Source organism: Acinonyx jubatus, chromosome E3, assembly GCF_027475565.1.
Source record: "Acinonyx jubatus isolate Ajub_Pintada_27869175 chromosome E3, VMU_Ajub_asm_v1.0, whole genome shotgun sequence".
Classification (NCBI taxonomy): Eukaryota; Metazoa; Chordata; class Mammalia; order Carnivora; family Felidae; genus Acinonyx; species Acinonyx jubatus.
In genome coordinates this window covers 3,065,861-3,090,467 of record NC_069398.1, presented here as the reverse complement: position 1 = coordinate 3,090,467, position 24,607 = coordinate 3,065,861, and the positions used below count along the sequence as shown (strand labels likewise).

Genomic DNA, 24,607 nt, shown 5'->3' with positions numbered 1-24,607 from the left:
AGAGAAACCACAGATTGGCTGACATAGCTGTCCTGGCCGCCCTGTTTCGCCGTAGACTAGGGACTCCTGTTACTCCGTAGCGCCCAGACTCGTCTTTTGCACAGAAGTTCTAACAGAGGCAGCTCTCTGTGCGGGTGATTCTCCCCCAAACCATCTTTAGTCACTAGCAAATTCCCGTCCTTCCAGTCGTGACCAAAGACGCACAGACACACACAAAGTCACACACATACACAACATGAAACGGCTATTCAAGGTGATTGGCTGGGCAAGGTGTGTTTTCTGTTTTGCAGCACTAGCTGGATTGAATCCAGTTCATTAAATATCCATGGACAAACCAGTCAATCCTGTTGACAGGCTCAACCTCATTTATCTCTTGGTGTGGACCAATACGAGTTAAGTTTAGTGCTCAATTTACATGCTTTTCCACAGAGGTAAAATGAATATAAAAAATGCTTCTAAAGGCACTACAGATTACTAATTCATTCCAAAGGCTGTATAGAGGTTAATCTCAACTGTTGCATGTAGATATTTTTGTAAATACCCAACCGAGGACGAAGATTTTGTATGTTTTCATAATTGCATGCTGGAGGTCATAATATTCATAGTCTAGAACTTCTTTGACCATTGAAATTTCCTAGTCAAGTTTCGAATTACTGTCTGTTAATGAAGCATCACATTTTCTTAAAGCCCAAACTTTCTCTTCCAGCTGCTTGATAATGTGGAAAACAAGATGAAGGGCACGTGTGTGGAAGGCACCATACCTAAATTGTTCAGAGGCAAAATGGTGGTATGTGGCTACCAGCTTTAGAGAATGATTTTAAGATGATTTAAGAACGCTACGATAGCGACAATTAACACTTAAGCCCTCTTATTTTCCTTATTTGTAGTCCTATATCCAGTGTAAAGAAGTAGACTATCGATCCGATAGGAGAGAAGATTATTATGATATCCAGCTAAGTATAAAAGGAAAGAAAAACAGTAAGTTCCGTGTACATAACCTTGGCCTTCCGCTCATTTCTGTTTTGGTTTCATGCTTCATTGGCCCCGGTGATTTTCATTGAAATCTAGTGCAGACAGAGACCCCCGCCCAAGTGATGAGCGAACAGCTTCCCAAGTGAACGCAGGCTCGCGGCCCCACACGGGTCACACATCACGACGCCTGCCGCCCACACGCTGGTTCTTCCCAGCCACGACCTCCTCGTCTCAAAGGAGAACCACCGTTTGGCCTTTTAACACCCCCCCCACCCCCCACCCCGTTATTTTTGCCTGTGTTAAGTATTTATAGAGATGGGATCATACAGGCTACACAGCCCTGCTTCTCTCCTTTTGCCCAGCGCCACATCTGTGCATCGGGCATATCGCGAGGAGCAGTGGTAACTTGATGGTTTTCGTTGCTTTACGCTACTCCGCGTGAGGAGGATGCCGCAGGTTTTTGGGAACCACTCTTTCCTTGGTAGATGTTTGCGTTTTCAATGTGTGGTGCTCGGACATAAGGTTCCTTTCCCGTTGCTGTGCCCGTCTCCGGCACGCATCCTTCTGCGTTCACGGTGAGCGGAATTGTAGGCTCCAAGGGTACGCATATACATTCGGTGGGTGAGGCCAGCGAGGCTCCCAGAGCAGTCTGTTGATCTCTGTTCCCCAGCCATGTGTGACAGTGGCCATCGCTCCGCATCCACAGCAGGACCACCGGTCAGCAGTCTGGACATTTTGGTGAGAGTGTGGCACTCTCGCTGTCTGTATGCATTTCCCCAAAGGTCAGCGAGATGGTCACCTTTCTGGCTGCTTACTGGCAATTTGGATGTCTTCTTGAACATCTGGGATGGAGTTAATAATAGTTGATGTCCTTGATTGCCAGTTTTGTCACCTGTGATTTCTGGGTTGGTTTCTGTTGATTCACTTTGCTCTTCATCAGGGGCTGTTTTCCAGCTTCCTTGCATGTCTGGTCCTCTTAGTGGATGCCTGCCATTGTGATTTTTACCTTGTTTGGGTATGGATGTTCTTCACCTTTGTTCTGGGACCTGTTGGAGTTGGCTTGGACACCATGTGATTCTTTGGAGGCTTGTTTTTACGCCCTGTCTGGTGGGAGCACAGCAGTTTGTGGTTAGCGCTACATGGGCCCCCACCTGAGGCTGTGCCCAGAGCTCCGTGTACAAGGAGGCTTTTCACCGTGGCTGGAGGGAGCACAGACTGTTCCCAGGCTCACGTGTCCTCTGGGGGCTGTACCCCCGGCCTCTGGGTGGTTCTTTCCCTGCCCCCAGATAAGTCTACACCCTGCTTGCTGGTCAGCCCTCCCTGGGGGCTCTGGAAGAGCTGCCGCTTTCTTCTTGGGCACTCTGCACTGCACATGGCAGCTGCTGTGGGCCCTGTTTGGGTTTCTCTCCCACACGGTGAGCTGGGACACTTGAACTGCTCTTACCCATCATGGTCCCGTACCGCCTGTTTTCCCGGGCCTGAAACCTCTTTTGGATGGACAGTCCCGGGGTCCTTGTCCAGTGCAGGAGAGTGTGCCTGGTGCCTCTCCTTCCCGAGGGAGCCGTGACAGGGACAGGGAGCCGGGCAGGAGCCATTCTCAGTGCTCTGGGCACTGGCCCGGCTGTGTTGCTGAGCTGCTCCCTCTGTGGGGCTCACCTATTTTCACTCTTCTAAGTTTGCCACGTGTTTAATGGAATTGCAGAATTTTAGTGAAATCACCGGATTTTTTCTTTGCTTTTTGTGTCCTAAGAACATCTGTCCTGAAGTCATAAGGTCGTCTCTGATCTGTTACTGTTTTATCTTTTCTGTTTGTCTACAATCCCCACACAGTGGTGTTTTGCATGTGGTAGGATGTCAAGACCGACCCTCCCCCTGTGGGTCTCAGGTGATCCCGTCACATTTTCCACGTTGCTCTGCACCTTTGTTAGCGGCCAGTTGCTCATATTTGTGTGGGTTTGTTTTTAGATTCTTGCTTCTGGTCCACTGGTTCTCCCTGAGCAAATTCTACACCTCCCACCCCCAGCTTTATTTTGGTTAAATTGACAAAACGTTAGGATATTCAAAGTGTACATTGTGATCGTTGCGGATATACTGTGAAAGGAGTGCTCTGTCCCAGTGACCACCTTGACACGTCCCTTCTTCATCGCGCGCGCACGTGCATGAGAGAATATTTAGGTGCTGCACTCTTGGCAAACTTCACTTAGACAACAGGATGTTGAGCCCTTGTCACCGTGTTCTGCGTTAGGTCCTTAGTCCTTCTCTGACGGCTGGAAGTTTGCACCCTTTCACCTTGACCCCACGTTCCTGCTCTATCTACACGGTCTTTCTTACAGCTCTATGTGTGGGTTAGATTTTGTACTTTAATGGTACTTGATTTTGGTAAAGCTATTAAAACACTCGATTCCTTGTTACAGCTTCAAACACCCTCAAGGAACCGTGTCAGTGTTCTCAGGGGTCTGGGTTTTCATGGAGCAGTGGGGGCTTGGTGGCCGTCCGGGGCAGGAGCTGGAGGCCACCACTGGCGTCCTCCCTGGCAAGCTTGAGTGCATGGGGCAGCCGTGCCGTCATGAAGGCCTTTAGTGAGACCATTGGCTGACTCTCTCTCTCTCTCTCTCTCTCTCTCTCTCTCTCTCTCTCTCTCTCAAGTATTTGAATCATTTGTGGATTACGTGGCCGTGGAACAACTAGACGGCGACAATAAATACGACGCCGGGGAGCACGGCTTGCAGGTAACGTGGGAACGATGCGCTGCTTCAGTTGTGGACCAAACAGTCACTTGGAGCTTTTCATAAGCTGCTCAGACCCAGAGCTCAAAGGATTTGAATTCTGAGTGCAGCCATTACATCTTGGGAGCTGTGATCACACGGCGGGGGTGGGGGCTGGGGGGGGGTTGCAGCTCGTTTCTCAGGTAGGCCTGTCACCCAGCACACGGCGTTTTCTCACTGTGTCCGTCCCCCCTGCTCCTGGCCTCAGTGCTGCCCACGCAGAGCTTTTCCTCCGCTTCTCCGGCTGCGGTGGACTTTGTCGCTCGGACTCCACTTTGGGGTGCATGTGTGGGGTGCAGTTAGTTTTTGAAAGGGTCGTGACTTAGAGGATAAGGAGTGCGTCTCCTGTCCTGGTTCTGTGAACACGGGCTGTCCCTGCTTATCTTCCACAAGGCCCCGCAGGGACCGGAAGCTTCTGGCAGAGCAGTGAGCCTTGTGGACCGGTGACTGGTCAGGTGGAGAGACACGGCCCGGGGCATGATCGGTGGGGCCAGCAGCGGCCTCGCAAACGCAGCCATCCAGGGTCTGTGTTGCAGACTCCTAACCCGGACACATCGGCTCAGCCAGTTGCCAATTTCTCAGACCGTCCTGCTTGCCAGGCTTGCCGATTTATAATTCATGGTGCTGATGTGCCCCCTGTTTCAGTGGGCCTCGGATCTGCTCTTATGCTTGGTCAGGCCACTCAGGGATGCTGCACTGTGGATCAGAAAGTCACGTTGCAGACACGCAGCTAGACGTGCTCAGGGAGCACTGCAGTCAGCTCACGAGAATTGCCTTGTCCACAGTGGGTTTGGGGGTCTGGGTGAGCAGTACATAGTATTTTAGAATCACAGTCACAGTGGACCGTGGTGGAGGAACAATTCTTGGATTCTTTCAAGGTGTAGAAAAACCACGCCATTCCTTTGTGTGGCAGGAGGTTCCCAGGTTTTCATTTTTCTTTCCAGAGAAACCTTGCCCTCGTAACCACACTGATTCAGCATCAGAGAACATTGTGGCTTGTCACAGCCCCATTCCTCTGGGTGGACATAGCCCAGAAGCAAGGTCTGAATTGAAAGTGGAGCTGTGACAGGACCCCCGGTGGCCTGGTGGTGGCTGAGTTTGCCACAGAGGCTTATTTTAGTGAGCAGACTGGAGCCGGGCCTGCAGGGGGGGGGCCTCGTTCAGGAGCGGGCGAGTCCCGCAGCACAGAGACTGAGTTGCTGGTACTGAGGACAGTCTTCAGAAGCGGGTTGGACTGAGCACTGAGGGCGCGCTCCGACGCGAAGGTCCTGAAAGTCCAGGGTGAGGGAAGCTGATCTAGTCTAGACCTCCCGGCGCATGATTGTCTGTGCCTCTGCCTGTTCTGTCCAGGTGTCTGTGGACACCTCGAACCTTACAGAATTGTAATCCTAGGCTTCTGCCTCTCCATTTAATGACTTGTTGTGCTTTTCAATGTATCTTCCATCATGTTTAATGAGCGTATAACATGGCAGCATGATTAAGCCCCCATTCACCTGGCTATTGCCTGTGGTTGGGCCTCAGAGAGAACATAACCCAAAATAAACCTCGCACATGAGCTGCTGCTGCATGGTCTCAGTTTTGGTAGCAGACGTGGTGAAGGTCTAAGTAGAACATCTTATTTAAAAAATTTTTTTAATGTTTATTTATTATTGAGAGACAGAGCATGAGCAGGGGAGGGGCAGAGAGAGGGGGAGACACAGAATCCGAAGCAGGCTCCAGGCTCTGAGCTGTCAGCACAGAACCCAACGCGGGGCTCGAACCCGTGAACCGGGAGATCATGACCTGAGCCAAAGTCGGACACTTAACCGACTGAGCCACCCAGGTGCCCCTTAAATATTTATTTTTGAGAACTCGTGAGTGGGGATGGTGGGGGGGATGGGGCGGAGGCGGAGTGGGGGGGTGGATAGAGGGTCTGAAGTGGGCTCTGTGCTGACATCAGAGGAGATGATGTGGGGCTTGAACTCATGAACCACAAGATCATGACCTAAGCTATTTTTATTTTTTACTTGAAATGTAGTTGACATGCACTATTTTATTTTAGGTGTGCCATGTAAGATTTGGTGTTGAGCATTATGAAATGCTCACCACGACAGGCCTAGTGGCTCTCTGTCCCCACATAGCGTTCTCATTGTCACTACGTTGTACCTTGAATCTGTGACCTGTTTATTTTATAAACTGGAAGTTAGTGCCTCTTGATCCCCCTCACCTATTTTGTCACATCCTCCAGCCCCTGCCCCTGCCCACCGAAAACCACCCGTTTGTTCTCTGCTTATGGGCCTGAACATTTTCAAAGCACCCCGCCTTGGATCCCGTAAACCGCCCCCACCTCCCACCCCCGTCTTGCCAGCCGCCGTTGTTGCCCTTGTTCCAGGGACAAAGTAGGGCCCAGCTAAACTTGGTTTCTTTTCCAATGTTCAGGAAGCAGAGAAAGGTGTGAAGTTCCTAACTTTGCCACCAGTGTTACATCTGCAGCTGATGAGATTTATGTATGACCCTCAGACGGACCAAAATATCAAGATCAATGATAGGTAATCTATTGTGGGGTGTTAAAGTTAAGATTGAATCATCACCTGACTTCGGGGGGTCGGTCTCCATGCTTTGTTTGTCTTTTTATAATGTCAGTTCATCTCGGATGTACTTGGGAGTTCCCTTGTGCCTCAGTTTCCCAAGAAGTATAATTTTAAAGGGATAATTTCCTTTAAGAGTTTCAGAGGCTGCTCCTCCCATAACTCCCTCTACCGGAACCCTGCCCCGCTCTGTGCTGTGGCGGATGGACGTCCTGGGGAGGTTTGGGGCGGGGGGGGGCTGCTTTCTGTTTGACCCGATGTAGCTTAGCTGTTTGCTCAGGAGTGGGATTTGATGTTCCCGTATTATTTTGTACTCTCCGTATCAACTTCTAGAACGTGTTGGAATTTTCAAGAAGAGGATGTAGATGGACTTGTGTGCTTTACTGCCAGTGTTTTCAAAATTCCAGACAAAAAGGAATGATAGTACACACACCCTTACCTGGTTTAGAATACATTATTTTTGTCCTGGTTAGTTTGAGCTCAGGATAGGGTGGTTGGTCAGTCCCCCCATGGAACTGGAGTGAGAGTGGACCCAGTCCGATTATTTGCCACCAGCTGGGTCTTTGCCGGCTCCTCGCTGTCCACGATCGTGGAGTGTGTAGTAAAGAAACCGTCCCCACCAGACCTCACACGTCGGCAGCGCGCAGACTAAGCCCCACCTGCTGGTGGGTGTCGTTGGGTCCTCACCTTGCTTTTGTTTCTGATTTTGGAATTAGTTGCCAACATTAAAACAGATCAAAACCTTGAGATTTCACATAAAAGCCCAGATTTCTGGCATCTTTTAGGAATTCAGAACATGTGGCAGCGCAGCCAGAATTGCTGAGGGCAGCACCGGGGGCGCCAAGCCGGCTGCCCCTGGAGACTCCATGCGCCGCTCTCCTCCGCGTCTTCGCCGAGCTGCCTGCCCTTCTTCCTGTCTCTCAAGGCCCTCCTAGTAATTAATCGTGACCCTGTTATTAAAATGCTTATGGATCCAGTAATTTACAAACAAATCAAGTTCAGATGTCTCCCGAAATCCCAAGGTGTACGGGATCCTTTCTCAACGTGTGTCCCCTGTCAGATTCGATCCCTCCAGGTTTCTCAAACCTGCAGCGTGTCCTCAGTGGTCTTGGTCCAGGACAGTTGGAATCATTCATTAATACATTTGCAGCCATCCACATCCTAGACAAGTCCTGGTGTGTGTTTGTCATGAGACTGGCTGTTGTGTGACATCCTCAGCTTAGAAATCTGTTGGGTGTCTCCATGCGTTGTGCGTGTCTTTTCTCATACCTAGCTTCACATTTTGTACTGATGTGTGAATAATTGTCCTAATGAATAGGAGCCGCCACAGAAGTCCTTCGGAGGGCCTCCGGAGTCAGAGTGATACTTCTCTTTCCAAATAAAGACGAGTCAGTAAATTAGAACGTCTAGCAATATAGTCTCCACATGAAATATTTTACATGTCAGTGAAACCTGGATTTCTTTAAAAATGTTTTTTTAATAGGTTTGAATTCCCAGAACAGTTACCACTCGATGAATTTTTGCAAAAAACAGATCCTAAGGACCCTGCAAATTATATTCTTCACGCAGTCCTGGTTCACAGTGGAGATAATCATGGTGGACATTACGTGGTTTATCTAAACCCCAAAGGGGATGGCAAAGTAAGTGCCGGGCAGGGGGCGGAGTCAGATGTCATGGTGTGTGGGGCACTTACCCAGCGCTCAGCTTCGCCTTTTCCTCTCCCAACCCGATGGCCTGAATAGTGCAGGATTCCACCCTGGGCTCTGATTTATCTGTGTTCCCATGCATGAATGGCTGATACCTTAAAGGTGATAGTGAATGAGTGCTTGCACTTGACGTATGCACTGTAGTAGCCTTGAACATTGGACCGTTATCATTGCATACCTAATGGGAGGCACTTGCTCTCCACTTAAATCCTTGGGCAGGTGGGAATGCAAGCTGGTGCAGCCACTCTGGAAAACAGTGCGGAGGTTCCTCAAAAAATTAAAAACAGAACTACCCTCCTATCCAGCAATTGCACTACTAGGCGTTTATCTAAGGGATACAGGGATGCTGTTTCGAAGGGGCACATGCACCCCAATGTTCATAGCAGCACTTTCAGCAATACCCAAAATAGGGGAAGAGCCCAAATGTCCATTGACAGATGAATGGGTAAAGAAGATGTGGTAATATCTATACAATGGAGTATTACTCGGCAATCAAAAAGAATGAAATCTTGCCATTTGCAACTACGTGGATGGAACTGGAGCTATTTTGCTAAGTGAAATTAGTCCGAGAAAGACGAGTATCATATGACTTCACTCCTATGAGGACTTTAAGAGACAAAACAGATGAACATAAGGGAAGGGAAACAAAAACAATACCAAAACAGGGAGGGAGACAAAACAGAAGAGACTCTAAAAAATGGAGAACAAACTAAGGGATACTGGAGGGGTTGTGGGGGGGGAATGGGCTAAATGGGTAAGGGGCACTCAGGAATCTACTCCTGAAATCGTTCCACTCTATGCTGACTAATTTGGATGTAAATTTAAAAAAGACAGAAAGAAAGAAATCCTTGGGCAGGGGAGGCTGGATGAATCACACGTTCTGCGCGCCTGCTTGTCTGTGCTGCGTGATGCTCCGTCGCGTCTCCTAGTGTTCCCCAGGGGTGAGGGTGTCCTCAGGGTCTGTGTCCAGGATCGTAGCGCCAGTGCAGAACAGAGCGGAGGCCGAGCCCACCTCCCTCATGTGAGGAGACTTGGGCAGGGGGTGCTCACACAGCCCCAGACCACAACGAACCTTTCCCTGCAAGACTTAGTGCCATTTAGAACACCTCGACCCACAATGAAGAGATCAGAAGAGAAGTACTCTGTACAACTCTGCTGACCTTTTCTTGAGCCAGGCCCTCTCTTGCTGCGATGACGTATCCTATCAAATGTCCCACTGAATTTCATAACCACACCGTAAAATCTCCAGTTTTACTGACGAAGTCAGGTGTACTCGGTATGATTTTCTCAGATCTGCAAAGAGTTGTACTGTCGGGAGATTGAATCTGATTCGAAGTGGGCCATTTGAGCATGTGACGGAATTGCCAAGGGACAAACTCACAGTGGCCCCAGAATACGGGTGCTGGCTGACCTCTTCCCCGAGAGGGCGGCCCGAGGCGGCGCCTGGCCCGGCACCTCCCTGCGTCACTTGTAGGTAAACGCTGCCTCTCCGGTTGTGTGCTTCTCAAAGCGCTTTCTCTCTGCTGCGTCTTGTTGCCAGTGGTGTAAGTTTGACGACGACGTGGTGTCCAGGTGTACGAAAGAGGAGGCCATCGAGCACAATTACGGGGGTCACGACGACGACCTGTCGGTGCGGCACTGCACAAACGCGTACATGTTGGTTTACATCAGGGAATCAAAGCTGAGTGAGTAGCCGGCTTGTTACCTGGGAAGCTTGACAGCTGTACCCTGAGCTGTGCCACTTGCCCCAGCACATTCCGCGCTCTGCCTGTGCGGCCTCGCTCCCGACCTCCGCAAGCAAGCTGGACGGGGCCGTGTGGGTTTTGATGCGGGCTCACGGTACCAAGTCATTTCCCCCGAATCAGATCTGCTCCATTTATGGCGACGCTGAATGGGGGCGTTCTCAGGAGGGCATCCTAGAACCCGCGCAGAGGTAAACGCGGGCACATTTGTCGTGCAGGTGAGGTTTTACAAGCTGTCACCGACCACGATATCCCTCAGCAGTTGGTGGAACGACTGCAGGAGGAGAAGAGGATCGAGGCTCAGAAGCGGAAGGAACGGCAGGAAGCCCATCTCTACATGCAAGTGCAGGTCAGCACCCCCACCCCCCAGGCGGGACCCGCGCTAGGCCTCGCTTCCGGAGCGCTGTGGCCTCGTCGGGGGGGGGACTGCTGCCTGGGCACGTGTGCTCAGTTTCCCTGGCCCTATGGGGCACACGTTTCAGCGCAGGCTGAGGGCTGATGTTAGATGTACTCAGACCCCCAGACACTGGGCCAGGGGGTGGATGAGAAGCACCGAGGGGTCAGAGGGGAAAGGCCTCAGGCGGGCGAGCTCCCAGTGGGAGGTGGCCCTCCAGGCCATGGAGAAGCTTGGCCAGTGGTGGGGACAGAAAAGAGGGCTGGACGGAGAGGTGAATTTCCGGGTGGTGTTGGTTCGTGGTTTGGTTGCGATACCAGGAAACGGGCGTTCCTTTTAGCAAGTTGATTGCCGGGAAAAAGCCGCCAGCTCGCGCATCCTGGCGGTATGCTGTCCAGAGACTGCCACACAAGCGGGTTTCCCACTGGTGCTCGCGGTCAGTGGGCAGCGGCTGTGTGGAAATGGAGGTGTCTCGATTCTGATGAAACACCTGATTTCCTCCGGTCACTTTGATGTTTTTCTCCTTGGGTCTTCTGAAGAAGGTTCTTTGGAGCAAAAGACTAGCTGTTCTTAGCATACTACTGTAAGAACTTTGTTTTGGCTGGGGTGGTCGTGTGGCTTTTATGTATCGTGTGGAAAGTGTTGTGTTTGCTTGTGGCTTTTCAGATAGTTGCAGAGGACCAGTTTTGTGGCCACCAAGGCAATGATATGTACGATGAAGAAAAAGTGAAATATACTGTGTTCAAAGTGTTGAAAAACTCCTCACTGGCTGAATTTGTCCAGAACCTCTCTCAGACCATGGTGAGTGCCACCCGTTCTGGGGGTAGTTATTTTGTTCTCCCACGTTCTCCTCCCTTGCTTATTTAACTGCACGGGATCAGATCGGGCACCCAAGCCCTGGAATACTAGGAGCCCTGAAGGGTGAGTCTTGGACCACATCAGCAGGGAGAGCTGTAATTGTAATATAATCCTAGAATCATCACATTCATATCGAATTTTTTTGTTAAGTTTTTATTATTTTGAGAGAGAGTGCACACATGAGCAGGTGAGGAGGGGCAGAGAGAGAATCCCAAGCAGGCTCCACACCATCAGCACAGAGCCCGATGTGGGGCTCGAACTCAGGAACCATGAGGTCATGACCTGAGCTGAAATCAGGAGTCGGGCACTTACCGACTGAGCCACCCGGACGCCCCTGTATGGAATTAAAATGTGAGCTGCTTTTAATTACTTTGCTTTTCTCCCCCCCCTTCCCCCCCCCCCCCCCCACCAGGGGTTTCCACAAGATCAAATCCGATTATGGCCCATGCAGGCAAGGAGCAATGGAACCAAACGGCCAGCGATGTTGGATAACGAGGCAGACGGCAACAAGACGGTGAGTGTCGCGGGTGCCGCCTGTCCTGATGGGGGTCTGTGGAGGCCTGGCCTGCGCGCCAGCGTGCCTTATCTGCTTCTGGCCCACTTTGTGGGTGGTGGGCGTGTTCTTCACCCTCACACAGCCGCTGACACAGTCTAAAACCAGCCTCTCTTTTGGAAATAGATGATTGAGCTCAGTGACAATGAAAACCCTTGGACGATATTCCTGGAAACCGTTGATCCGGAGTTGGCCGCCAGCGGAGCCACGTTACCCAAGTTTGACAAAGATCGTAAGTGTCCTCAGAGCGCAGAGCCGGCTCCCTGGACCACCGTCTAGACACCCAGGGTCCGGCGTTCTTCCCTGGCAAAGAAACCGGCCCTCGGCCCCCTCCTGTGTTCGTGTTTCTTGGCAAAGCTGGGTGGGCCCCACCTCTGCTGGAAGGCACCGGCCGCGTTGAGTCCTCCTGTTCCACTTTTGTCTGGGCCCATGGTTTGCCACGTGCCTGACAGGGGCTGTGACAGCGCTGGGCTTGTAGACTCTCCGCCAAGGGCCGGTCCTTAATAGTTGGGGCTTTGCGACCCGTGCGGCCTGCGCCGCCCTGAAGCGGCCGCAGAGAGTGTGTGGATGGACAGTTTGGCCGTAGGTTTACACAGCAGGTGCCTGTAAGATGCTGGGTGGTTCTTGCTACAGACCAGGCTGTCCCTTCTGGTGGCGAAGACACTATATTAGCATATTTCCATGGCAACGCTCAACCAGCTAGTTATACCTGTTCTGGAAGTGTGAGATTCCTGATGAGTTCACTGCCTCAGATTAGTGTTTCCCGGGGGCCTGTTTGGAATGATGCTGTTGACCTGGGATCGCGGCTAACCCTCCCCTGAAACAATTGCTTTTAGGCTCTGTAAGCCTTCCTTTGGGATGCCACTAGGCTTACTGTTAACATTTTTAAAACATTGTCCCGAGTGTTAAGATCCTAACAAAACCTGTTTGTTAATCTTATAGATGATGTCATGCTATTTTTGAAGATGTATGACCCCAAAACGCGGAGCTTGAATTACTGTGGGCACATCTACACACCAATATCCTGTAAAATCCGTAAGTCCTTGTTGTGCCGACCTCGGAGCTGGTTTTGTTAACGTGCTGGCATGTTACAGCCTCGGATTCTTTATTTTCTTGAACCCAGGTGATTTGCTCCCGGTTATGTGCGACAGAGCGGGATTTACCCAGGACACTAGCCTTATCCTCTATGAGGTTTGGACGGCGTGTTTTTCCATAATCCGTGTATCTTGGGTGGTTGGGGGAGGGCTGTCTTTGTTCGTTTTGCTGGCCCTGAGTTCACTGTTCTGTGAAGTGTGCAGCTCAGTGTTGGGGGCCTCGGGTGGTGTGGAAGGAAAATGACTTTCCCTCATTTAGGCCCAGTGATTATTACGTTTTTATGGATATTAGTATTTACTTAGCGTTTCGCTTATGAAAAATGTAGGGCTGAGAGTACTGAATATACAGAAAGTGCAGGCAGTGTCTGGCCATATTACACATAAGCAGATGTTGAATTGTAACCGTTCATCTCTTTTCCTGTAGGAAGTTAAACCGAATTTAACAGAGAGAATTCAGGACTATGACGTGTCTCTTGATAAAGCCCTCGACGAACTAATGGATGGTGACATTATAGTGTTCCAGAAGTATGTACTTTTTGAAGGACTTTTATCACTTCGTATGGGCGTTGAGGTTTTTCCATAAGCCCTAGAACCAGGAGATAAAATTGCATCTAGACCCCAAGTTAAATTTGTATCTGAGATTGTGGATAGAGGCCGACCTTCTCTTGGTTTGGGGATGATGGGCAGTGAGCCTCTTCCTCATTTAATGAATGCTTTATTTCCGAAGAAACGGCATAGAGCAGGGTAACTCTTAACGGGATGGCAGACGTCTTTACGGAACTGCACGATGGTTTTCCTTCCCTTAAAGCGTGAGGTTCCCCCGTGTGCACCTGTGTGGATAATGCGTTCAAATCGGTGTGCATTAAAACCCTTGGGGCTGCTGGGCTGCTGTCGTGGCCCCTGGTCTGAAAGTAGCCTTTTCCCCTGCTCTGGAAGACTTCTGTTTGGAGGGCCAGGCAGTAAATAACCTAGACTTAGGGACTCCCCAGCCCTGCTGCTGGAGCCTGAGAGTGGTCGCCCGTCCCGTCCGCTTCTGGTCAGAGAGGAGGCTCTGCCCTGAGGCGCTTGACCCCGAGTCCACTGTTACTTCTGTATTGACACGAGGGGCAGAAGGCAGTCAGCACTAGCACTGAGCCGGCTCAGGGCACCCCTCCTGTGCCATCCTGGCTGCTGACCGGGGTGCCCGGGACAGACTGTGGCACCCTAAAATGCGAGTCAGAATTTATGTCAACACCAATTTCTGTCTGTGTCACTGTGGTTTGGGAGATGATGCTTTTTTTTTTTTTTTCCCTTTTAACCAATACCCCTGGCCTGGACTTTGATTTAGTCTGTAAACTGTTTTTTTCCTCCCACTAGGGATGACCCTGAAAATGATAACAGTGAATTACCCACTGCAAAAGAATATTTCAGAGACCTCTACCACCGTGTTGATGTCATTTTCTGTGATAAAACAATCCCTAATGATCCTGGATTTGTGGTTACATTATCAAATCGAATGAATTATTTTCAGGTATTTGATAAATGCTCTTTTCCCTTTGTATTCTACAGCAGAAAGACCAAGTTGTTTTTAAAACAGCGCTTGTTGAAGGCTATTGGATTTGGTTCTGGAGGGAGGGCCTCAGCCCTGCTGTGAGGAAGTTCTTGATTGAGGGGCTTGGCCCCGGGCCAGCGGCTGTTCTTTCCCGAGGCCCACCCCGCCCTGTTCCCCCCACACCCGCCCCGCATCTCTTAATATCCACCCCACCCCACGCTGCACCCATCCGACCCTGCACCCACCCCGGCATAATTTGGTTTCAGAGATGGTAGTCTTAACAGCATCTTTGCTTCAATTACAACATGCCATTGGAAAATAAACCTGTAGACTTCACCATTAAAAGTTAAGAGCTCGGGGCGCCCGGCTGGCTCAGTTGGAAGAACAAGTGGTTCTTGGTCTCAGGGTCAGGAGTTCGAGCCCCGTATTAGGTGTAGAGTTTACTCAAATGACCATACCAAGAAAAAAGGTGAAAGACCCTGTAACAGCTAACTTCACCAGTGTGCTGCCCCCATGAGGGCACACTGGGGAGTATCATTTGTTCCTGGTAGGTGTCAAAGGTTCAGGCCGTTTAAGTTCAGGCTGTTTGTTTCATACTTGTGTAAAAACATCAGGTAAATGGCTTCATTGGTAAGGTTTATACGCAATTCTCAGTTCATCCCTGAAGGAGACTTCCTTTCTGTCTGTGGGCCCCTTCCCTCCTCCCAGGTTGCAAAGACAGTGGCACAGAGGCTCAACACCGACCCCATGCTGCTCCAGTTTTTCAAGTCTCAAGGGTAAGCCTCGGTCGCTCGCTGTTCTGCCTGTCCCGCATGCCGTCCCTAGTCCGTCCAGACATCGTGGAACTAACTCTGATAGGTTAACACCTGACATGCCCTCACTTAGTTTCCGATAGAGTCGTCCGCACGCACGTCCTGACCACACTCCTCCCGGATGTCAGACTAATTGGCGGCCTCGTCCAAAGCCAGACTCACTGTAGATACATTGTCAGCACATCTCCCACGCGTCCGGCCTGCCCCAGCCAGACTTGTGCGTGCCAGTGGGACAGCCAGAGGGACGTGGGCCTCAGGAAATGGGAGTATTAAGGGAGGCCCCGTGCCAGGCCCAAGTTCAGGTGTAGGTGGAAGGCCAGTGGTTTGCTTTTACTCACACTCACGGGGATTTGGTGTAGGCAAATAATCAACAAGGCATTTGTTTATGTGCTGTTTTCTTGTGCAGTTATAGGGACGGCCCAGGTAATCCTCTTAGACATAATTATGAAGGGACTTTAAGAGATCTCCTACAGTTCTTCAAGCCTAGACAACCTAAGAAACTTTACTATCAGCAGGTATGAGCCCGAATTCATGTAAGTGGGTCATGAAGAGAAGGTTTGGGTTTCGTGGAAGCACATCTGACGGTCTCTCTTTTCTTACCAGCTGAAGATGAAAATCACAGACTTCGAAAACAGACGAAGTTTTAAGTGTATATGGTTAAACAGCCAATTTAGGGAAGAGGTAGGTTTTTTTTTTTAAGGGTAGGAAGTTTTACTTTTATTGGCGTTTAATGTTTCTGTCTGTCTAGCCCTCGAAAACTAAAACCACAAAGGGAAGGTGTCAGAGGCCCTCAGTCCCCTCCAGCCACGATGACTGGAGCATTTTCAGTCGGGGCTCTAGCTGCTTGGCCCCAGGCAGTATCTTTCTGGAACCTCGGCTGCCTCTGGGCCTCCTCAGGTGGGGCGGGTGCCGGGGTCTGCCATTGCTGAGGCTGGTTCTGCACGGAAGGCAGGCCCAGCCCGCCTGCACGTGGTGGTTCTAGAAAGTCTGGCCCTGCTTGGACCCCAGTGTTTTCGCCTTTGTAGCTCCATCAGTCTTGAAGGCGCATGTAGGCCACGTGCTGTACGCGTGTTCCTCTGGTGGAATTGACAGGCTGAGATACTCCGCTCCTCCTCTGGGCCTTGTCTGGGCTGTCTGTCTGTCACGTCACCATGCTGGATCCGGCAGGCAGGGGAGGGGGGTGGCTTTCCGTGGGGTTTCCTGAGGAGCTGTCCTGTGAAGGGCGACCTTTCTGTATCAGCGTTGTTTCCTAAACTCCTCTCGGGTCCTAAACACCTCTGGGGTGGGGTGGGCATCTCCGGTTTGGGCCGGTGGGCAGAATTCACGCATCTGCAGCCCTCGGGGTGGGGCATCGGTGATGCGGTGGGAAGCTAGAGACGACAGAATGCCCCTTGCCATTCTTTCCTTCCTCGAGCAACATGGACGTGCTGTGGCAGACCTCTTCCGTTTTCTTGAAAGCATCGATTTCCTCCGGTCCTTTCCTAGGAAATAACACTATATCCCGACAAGCACGGGTGTGTCCGGGACCTGCTGGAAGAATGTAAAAAGGCTGTCGAGCTCGGGGAGAAAGCGTCAGGGAAACTTAGGCAAGTATTTCCTGAAGCTGCCGGCGGTCCGCGGGGGCATCACCAGGGCACCCGACACTGGGACCCGCGCACCGTGCTGCACACCGGCTTTCAGCCCGTCTCCTGTGGCAGTTCATAGACCCTTCATAATGGGACCCCCCTCCCCCCCCGCCTTTTTCTTTTGAGAGCAAGAGAGAACACAAGTGAGTGAGGGGCAGAGAGAGAGAAAGAAGTGGGGCCCACATGGGGCTTGTGCTCACCCGATGTGGGACTCGAACTCCTAAACCGTGAGATCATGATCTGCGCCGAAGTCAGATGTTTAACCACTGAGCCATATTTTCTTCTTTCCCTGTCTCCTGATTATTACTAACCTGTAGGAAGAACTTAAGATTCAGGTGGAAAAGCCACTCGGTAACGAAAGGATGCAAATAGAGGATCAGCCAAAACTGCTGTTGGTTGTGCGTGAGGAATCAGGGCGCTTCTGAGCCACGTAGCCGGTGTTCAGGCTGAAGTCAGAGGCCCCCGATTGATGAGCACTGTTCATGTCAGAGAGTTGACCGTTCTTACCATGGGGCCGACAGGCGCTCACAGGACATAACAGCCCTTGGGGCTACTTGGTTCCTGGAATGTTTGCTCAGTGATGTTAATAAAAAAAATGAGATCTTTATTCTTTAACGAGCTAGAGGGAGAAAGAGCGCAAGTCTGGCCCCATTTGGAACCATTGTGGGAAAGATGTGCCCGGTTTGGGGAGATTTGGTCTCCCTCTCCGTGCCCAAATGCAGCTGCATCCCCTCCAACCGGAGCATCCCCCTCGGCCTTTTCTTGAACCACACACTCCAGGGGGACCACTGACTAGTATTTTGTGCTGTGTTCCTTGAGGACGCCTGCTTTGGACATTCCCAGTCTCTAACAAGGAAAACTATAAGCAAATGTTGATAGCTTCGTAATAAAGAATTTCTAGGAGAACTCATCAGCCCCTTTTCTCCTGTGGATTGGTGTGGCTCACTCCTTGCCCCCCCCCGCGCCCCCCCCCCCCCCCCCGTTTTGTGCAGGCTGCTAGAAATCGTAAGCTACAAGATTATCGGTGTGCACCAAGAAGATGAGCTGTTAGAATGCTTATCTCCGGCAACGAGTAGAACGTTTCGAATAGAGGTAATGGGCCCTCGTGGGCGTGGGGCGGGGTCGTGGGGCGGTGAGACGGCCGCTGGCGGTGGATGCTGCTTCAGTTTTGTCTGCGCGCTGGAAGAAGTGAGCCCTGCAGTTGATTTTGTTCTTCCGGCTGCTGAGAAGTTAACGTTGCGTTGTAAGGAAGTACACAGAATCTGCTTTTTCACGGTAGTCGTGGGCAGTGTGTACAGCTCGGCTTCCGGAAATCCGTTGGCACGTTGAGCGGCCCTCCCTGCCCGTCACACTTGCCTGGTGGCCCACTCTGCTGAGACGCTGTCCCTTCAGTGCAGCTCCGCCCTCCCCCCCGCCTGCCCTCCCCTCGGGGGCTGGCCTCTACGTGCCCGTCCACAGGGGATCCTAGGGGAATTGTCCCCAGATGGGAATTCTCGATGTGGGCCCCCAGGCAGGTCTGCTCAGAAGCTCTGGCTCCCTGCCGAGTGTGGAGCAGCTGAAGTGTCCACAGTGACCAGAGTTGCACGCACGTTGGTCGCTGGAACCTCAGAGTTTCCTGCCGACGCAGAGACCCCTTCCAGCTCTGAGCTCCCCTGGTTCTGATGAGACCCAGACACAGCGCTGGGCGGGCGTGGGACCCCGCTTCCTTGATGGGCAGTGAGGCGGGCAGACGCAGTGTGTGTCCGCGTGGACTGCACCGCCCGGCTCAGTGTGCGCCCCCACCCCCCACCCTGCGTCCCAGGAAATCCCTCTGGACCAGGTGGACATAGACAAGGAGAGCGAGATGCTCGTCACCGTGGCGCACTTCCACAAGGAGGTGTTCGGGACGTTCGGGATTCCGTTTCTGCTGAGGATCCACCAGGTGAGGCCGGGGAGGTAGGCTGAGGGCCGCCGCCAGACATGAGATCCTGCGGCGCCACGCCGGGGCTCCCGCCGCGGGGGAGTGCGCACACGTGTCCTTTACCCTTCGTAGGGCGAGCATTTCAGAGAAGTCATGAAGCGGATTCAGAGTCTGCTGGACATCCAGGAAAAGGAGTTTGAAAAGGTAGGCAGGGCTCCCGGGCCGCACGCCAAAATCCTGGCTCCTGCGGCGGCCGGACTTTGGCTGGAGGGGGGGTTTGCTGGCCCCCAGGGCTCACGGAGGAGCGGCCCTTCTGTCTTTCAGTTCAAATTTGCCATTGTGATGATGGGCCGACACCAGTACATCAACGAGGATGAGTATGAAGTGAACCTGAAAGACTTTGAGCCCCAGCCTGGTAAGAGCCCTCCCGTGGTCAGAGACGTGGGCGGCCCTGGGTCCCAGTTCCTTCTGCGAGGCAGGGAGGCACAGCGCGTGACCCATGGGTTCCTCTAAGACGCATTCAGGGTTGGCATGTCGGTGGCTCTCCAGCGTGTGCTGGGAAGTGGGGGGGGGAGGGGGGCATTGCGCTGGGTTCGGCCCGCTTCCTCGCTGTCTAGCCTCAGCCCTCAGCCCTGTGTCTCTCTCTCTCCGCCAGGTAACATGTCTCACCCTCGGCCTTGGCTAGGGCTTGACCACTTCAACAAAGCCCCAAAGAGGAGTCGCTACACCTACCTGGAAAAGGCCATTAAAATCCATAACTGACTTCCTCACCCAGTGCGTGCGAGGCGAGGGGCCGTGCGTGGGTGTGTGCCCCTTTTTAACAGCCTAGAACTTTGGTACACGCACACCATCTGAAGTCTTCAGCAAGAGGATTTGCTGCTGATGTTAATTTTATTTTGTTGAGGCTGTTCCGTTTGGCTTCTCTGTATCTATTGACTGCCCTTTTTGAGCAAAATGAAGGTGTTTTTATAAAGCTTGGATGCCAATGAGAGTTATTTTATGGTAACCACAGCGCAAGGCAACCGTCAGCGTAACGGGGAAGAGGTGAGGGCCACGCGGCTCCGGCTCGAGGCCTCTGGGCTGTGTCCAGTCGGCAGAGGCCTGCCCGGCTGCCTTCCTGGGGTCGCGAGCGCCAGCCCCGCAGCTGGTCTTACGTTGAGGCTCGTCTGACGTTTTCCCCTCAGTTCTACTTTCCAACCTTTTGTGTGCATCTGTAAAGGCAAAACCGAGAAACTCACAACCTAATAAATAGAGCTCTTTCCTTCACTGCGTGTACTGTCCCCCTTCCTCGGTCCCCCTCCCCCGCTGCCCGGGTCTCTTGGTAAACGCGTCTCAGTCCGTCAGCCGCTACCGTCCTTCAGCCCGTGTGCAGCGTGGACGCCCCCGAGTGTGAGCACGGTCCTGGCGGACGGCCCGGGCCCCTTTGGTTCGCTTGAAAACGCTGTTTGATACAATTGAGGTGTCAGGCGTGCTGCCTGTGGGCAGACTGACTCCACAATCTCAGCAGTTCATACAAGCAGGTAAAAGAATTCTCAGTGGAGTTTCCTCGGAACGGAACAGACGGAACAAGAAAAGGAGAGCCTTTTAGCAAAGAGGGCATGCTCACTAGTGGTCAGTACGCTGTTGACTTTGTAAAAAAAAAAAAAAAAAAAACAAAAAAACGAAAAAAACAAAAAAATAAAAACAAAAAAAAGAAAAAAAACAGAGAAATGAAATTGTATATTTAATGAGTGAACATGTATAATTCACCACTGGGAGGAGGTGACTTTTTGTTGGGTGCATCTAAGTGACTCTTCACTGATGTTGATATTCATTGTGTGTAGTTTTATTTCAGTCCCAGCCTCGTTTCCTCTTATTTTGGAGCTAATGCCGGCTGCGTGTCTAGTTTTGAGTGCAGTAAAATAGAATCAGCAGATCACACTTATTTTTCATCCTTTCCCAGGATTTTCCTTTCTTTCTGTAGCATCAGTGTATACCAACTCTTCCTGTATATTGCCTTTTTGCTGGAAAATGTTGTATGTTGAATAAAATTTTCTATAAAAACTGGAAATCAGTGAGTGACGTGCAGGTCGAGGGGAGACTTCTGCTCCCCCTGGAGGTCTGTGTTCCCCCTGCTGTCGGGGTTGCTCATGGATAGTCCTGGTCATCCGGGGGTTGGATTTCGCCTCTTCCAGGTCATGGTCAAGCTCGAGCAGTGGAAGGTTTCCCGGGAGGAAACCGTTGCCCACATCTGAGGACCAGAAGCATGCCGGAGCCAGCCCGGCACGACTTTGTCTGCAGGTTTCCATGGCCCCGTGCGCGTCTCCGCCCCCCGGGACCTGCCCCCTCCTCGCCCTGAGAGAGTGGAATCTGGGCAGGCCGGCGAGGCTTTTTCACCGTGTGTTTGACTCTGAGCATGAAAGAGTTGGTCTTTTGTTTGAGGTTTGGCCGTGGGTGGGCTCTAGTAGGATAGCCGGATCGGTGTTCTCCCTTCAGTTACCGAGTGCCTGCCTGTCGGAAAGACTGGTGATGTGGACACACGCTACGCTTTTGCCTCTCCATTCCCTCCGAGCTACAGGGTTCGGCGTCTGAGCTCCTGAAACTGATTTTGGGGCACGGGGTGGAACCCATCCTTTCAAACAGCTCACTCTAAGCCCCGAGGACGTTCCCATCTATTGACAGCCATCAGAGTTCGCAGAAGGATGGGTCCCTTGGGAACCATAATGCAACCGGAATGAGGGGCATGGCCATCGCACGTGACCCGTACGCGGGAGCCGTGTGCAGAGAAAAATTCGAGCGTCCCAGGGTACGGCGCGTGCCATTTTCTGTAACGGCTGTTCTTCGTAGGCAGCCATGCCCTTCCCGCTGGGGGACCAGTCGCCTTTCTCTAAGAAGGACTTCCAAGTCTGCTGCCTCGGGGACCGCCCACTTCCAGCAGGAAGGGGTGCGCGTCTGCTGCGTGTTGCCAGAGCGGTAAAAAGCGGAGTCTTGTGTGCACGGCGCTGAGAGGTGTGGCTTTGGTGCTTTGGTGCGTGACACCATGCTGGGGTGAGGCCCCCCGCAGCGTGAGTCCATCAGGGTGGGGGACCCCAGACCGGATCCCTGGGATTGCGTGGTGGATCCTCGTCCGGCCCCCCCCCCCCCCCCCCCCGCACGGCTCTGTGCTTGTTCGGAGGCACGCAGTCGTGGTCTGCTTGTTTAGGATGGGGACACATGAGCGTCGTGCTGGAGTCCCTAGCGAGAAGCCGCGGCGTGGGAGAAGATGGCTCCAGGGGCCCCGTGGTGGTCTCGGGGACAGTTACTGAGCTCTGCTGCTGGAGCCTGGTGCCAAAGCTGAGCAGGTGAGCGCGGCGGCATCCGGGGCACAAGTCCAGTGGGGAAGGAGCCATCGGGGGAGAGGCCGCGTGAGCACGAGCCCGGGGCCAGGCCTTGCCTGAAAACACTGCCAACGTGGACACGCACTTTGGACGTCAGCATGCCGGAACCAAGGGCCCCATGGACTTCTGTGTGGGGCTCCCGCCTTTCCCTCCGTCTTGCCGTTTCTGTCCTGGCCCGGCCCTGTCCAAGAGCGCCTCCTGCCACGGCAGAAGGTTCTGTGCGTGGCCCAGAGGGGTAGCCGCAGCCACGCATCCCTGCCGGACGCCCGAGATGTGCCGAAGCAGCTGAGGGGGCGGATTCGTAATTTCACTTAAGTAGCCGCGTGTGGCCAAGCGTCTACCCTGTTGGAAAAAGCCGCTCTAAGCCGATTTTCCTCCCGTTCGTTAGGGGTCGTTCCGGTGACTGGCTCACGCGGAGCCTGGACTTAACGTAGAAAAACCGTGGCAGGTTTTCCTGGCCTTTTCTTGCTGGATCCATTTACCGGATGGGAGCAAAGTCAAAGACCAAGCTTCCTGAGGCCTTTGCCTTGTCCCCGGGGGAAGCAGAGCCTGTGCAGACCTGTCCTTCCTGCCTTTATCTTTGAGTGAGGCTTTGAAGCCAGGCCCTCCGGGGTTTTAAGAGCGGTCCGGGCAAGACGCAGGGAGGGCCCCCACACATCTGACCCGCCGAAGTATGGGTGGATCCAGGAGTGGGCCTGTGGGTGCTGACGCCGCGATCTGGCCGCAGTCGGTTCATGTTCACAGACATGATCGGATGTTGGGAGGGAAAGCCACACCCCAGCCCCCACGGTACTCATCTGCCCGCTTTGCTGGCACCGAAGAGCCTGTCCCTTCAGGCTCGCTTTGCAAAGTCCGCCTTGCGTCAGGCAGGCGGCACAGACGCGTTTGAGCCACGTCTGCGGCCGGTTTCAGCCTGCGGCCTCTCCATACCACCACCGCCCCTGGCCCTCCTTGCCCCTGCACGCACAGCACGACTTCGCCTGGGTGCCCGCGGCCCCCCCAAGTGCTCCAGGCTCCCTCCCGACTAAGGCCAAGAAGCCCCACACCCTGCGGCCTGGTCCTGGGATAAGGCGGGGTCGGGGGGGGGGTGTCCCCATCCCGTCTCTGGGCTTTAGCCTTGATTGGGGGCGAAGGAAGCTAAGAAAACTCAGGCGCTCTTGTAACGACCCTCACCGTTGACTGTGCCCTGCTGCCTCTGGGCAGCCCGGAGTAGCCAGGGGACTTCGACAGTTTGTGCCACCAGGCTGGGCTCTGGGCTTGCCTGCTGGAGAGCTGGCCTCAAGACCCAGACTCTGCCGGCCTCAGCGTCCTGCTTTCCAGGCCCTCCCAGCTGGCTGTCCTGGGTGGAAGGAGCGGGGCTGTGGGATACCAGGCTGGGGCCTCCCTCTGAGCCCTGGGCCCTTCCAGCCATGCCGCCCAGGTGGCCCTCCGGGAAAGGTGTGCCCTGGGAGAGTGAGGCCTCCGGGCCCCACACCCCAGCCTGACCTTCAGCGAGATCTCGGAACAGGAGTGTGGCTGGGGGGGCTCCCGTTAAGGCGGCGAGTGTGGAGGCCCCGGGAACACGGGGCCAGTGGGGAGAGGTGAGGCGCAGTCACACAGCACTTAGCCCAACGGTTGCTGGAGGGTGCCGTGTGGCTGAACCATCACAGGTTTGGTTTTTATTTTTTTACTATTTTTTTTTTTTAACATTTATTCATTTTTGAGACAGAGAGACCTGAGCATGAGCGGGGGAGGGGCAGAGAGGGAAGACACAGAATCCCAAGCAGGCTCCAGGCTCTGAGCCGTCAGCACAGAGCCCGACGCGGGGCTCGAACTCACAGACCACAAGATCATGACCTGCACCGAGTTGGATGCCCAACCGACTGAGCCACCCAGGGGTCCCTCATAGGTTTTAAAAGAAGTCGGAAAGTCTGGATTTTCATCGTGAGTCTGCCAGTCAAGTCCCTGAACGACATTTCCTTACGGTGGGCAGGCAGTCTGAGTCAGAAAGGACCAGAGGCTGGTCTGTGATGTCACAGTCGGGAGGCGGCCAGCGTCGTGCGGGACCTCGAGGGCATCCCGGGGACCCACCACCTTTAAAGAAAAGTACTGTGGGGGCTGAGCCATGCTGACGGAGGAGGCCCGAACACCGGCACCCTCTGACGCACCGTGAGCAGTGTGTTTGCCACGAGAGGTGCCTGTTCTGGGACTGAAGCTCCCGTCGGGACCCATCTGGGAATCACAGTCAAAACCAGCAAGTGCCCCGGTGATCGTGGAATCCGTGGAATTGGAACAAGGGCCTCGAGGCGAGTTCACCAGATGCATCTGGTTCTGGCTCAAGACGGGTCTTGGCTTCCTCAGCAGAGCCAGGCGCACCGGTGACCATCCCCATGTGGCTTGGGTGCCTCCGCGCCGGTGCAGAGCTCCCCAGAACCGGAGATTGGCTCGGTCCCGGTGAAGACGTCCCCTGGGTACTGGCAGCCGGGAGGCCTGCCCTGGCCTCTCAGGGATCCTGTCCTGCCGTGTTTGAGCTGGCACAGTCTCCTTCAGGTGTGGACCCAGGTGGGTGGCCACCTGTGTTGTCTACCTGGGCCTGTCTCCCCGGGTTCACCTGGCACCCCTGTCCCGGCTTGCTGTATCACAGATAATAGACTGGCTCTTGGGTCCAGGGGGCCTATTGGGTCCGATGCTTCAGCTTTTTTTTTTTTTTTTTAAATGTTTATTATTTTTGAGAAAGAGAGCACAAGCAGGGG

The 24,607-nt window shown here is 53.1% G+C and overlaps 1 protein-coding gene across 3 annotated transcripts in view; it reads left to right on the top strand.

Moving 5' to 3' along the window:
- The window catches only part of USP7 (ubiquitin specific peptidase 7), a 64,103-nt gene extending 44,318 nt beyond the window's left edge, over positions 1-19,785 (top strand). For all 3 annotated transcript variants that reach the window (XM_027043278.2, XM_027043277.2, XM_027043279.2), the window contains 23 exons: positions 707-787; positions 888-978; positions 3,619-3,701; positions 6,156-6,265; positions 7,788-7,944; positions 9,551-9,695; positions 9,971-10,101; positions 10,813-10,947; positions 11,417-11,518; positions 11,684-11,789; positions 12,500-12,592; positions 12,681-12,748; positions 13,076-13,176; positions 14,008-14,161; positions 14,891-14,958; positions 15,401-15,509; positions 15,598-15,675; positions 16,480-16,580; positions 17,612-17,711; positions 18,421-18,540; positions 18,652-18,723; positions 18,844-18,934; positions 19,175-19,785. In XM_027043278.2, the coding sequence (XP_026899079.2) occupies positions 707-787; positions 888-978; positions 3,619-3,701; positions 6,156-6,265; positions 7,788-7,944; positions 9,551-9,695; positions 9,971-10,101; positions 10,813-10,947; positions 11,417-11,518; positions 11,684-11,789; positions 12,500-12,592; positions 12,681-12,748; positions 13,076-13,176; positions 14,008-14,161; positions 14,891-14,958; positions 15,401-15,509; positions 15,598-15,675; positions 16,480-16,580; positions 17,612-17,711; positions 18,421-18,540; positions 18,652-18,723; positions 18,844-18,934; positions 19,175-19,281 (2,403 nt within the window). In that variant the 3' untranslated portion in view covers positions 19,282-19,785. The remainder of the gene's footprint in view (positions 1-706; positions 788-887; positions 979-3,618; positions 3,702-6,155; positions 6,266-7,787; positions 7,945-9,550; positions 9,696-9,970; positions 10,102-10,812; positions 10,948-11,416; positions 11,519-11,683; positions 11,790-12,499; positions 12,593-12,680; positions 12,749-13,075; positions 13,177-14,007; positions 14,162-14,890; positions 14,959-15,400; positions 15,510-15,597; positions 15,676-16,479; positions 16,581-17,611; positions 17,712-18,420; positions 18,541-18,651; positions 18,724-18,843; positions 18,935-19,174) is intronic.
- The last annotated feature ends 4,822 nt before the right edge of the window (positions 19,786-24,607 follow it).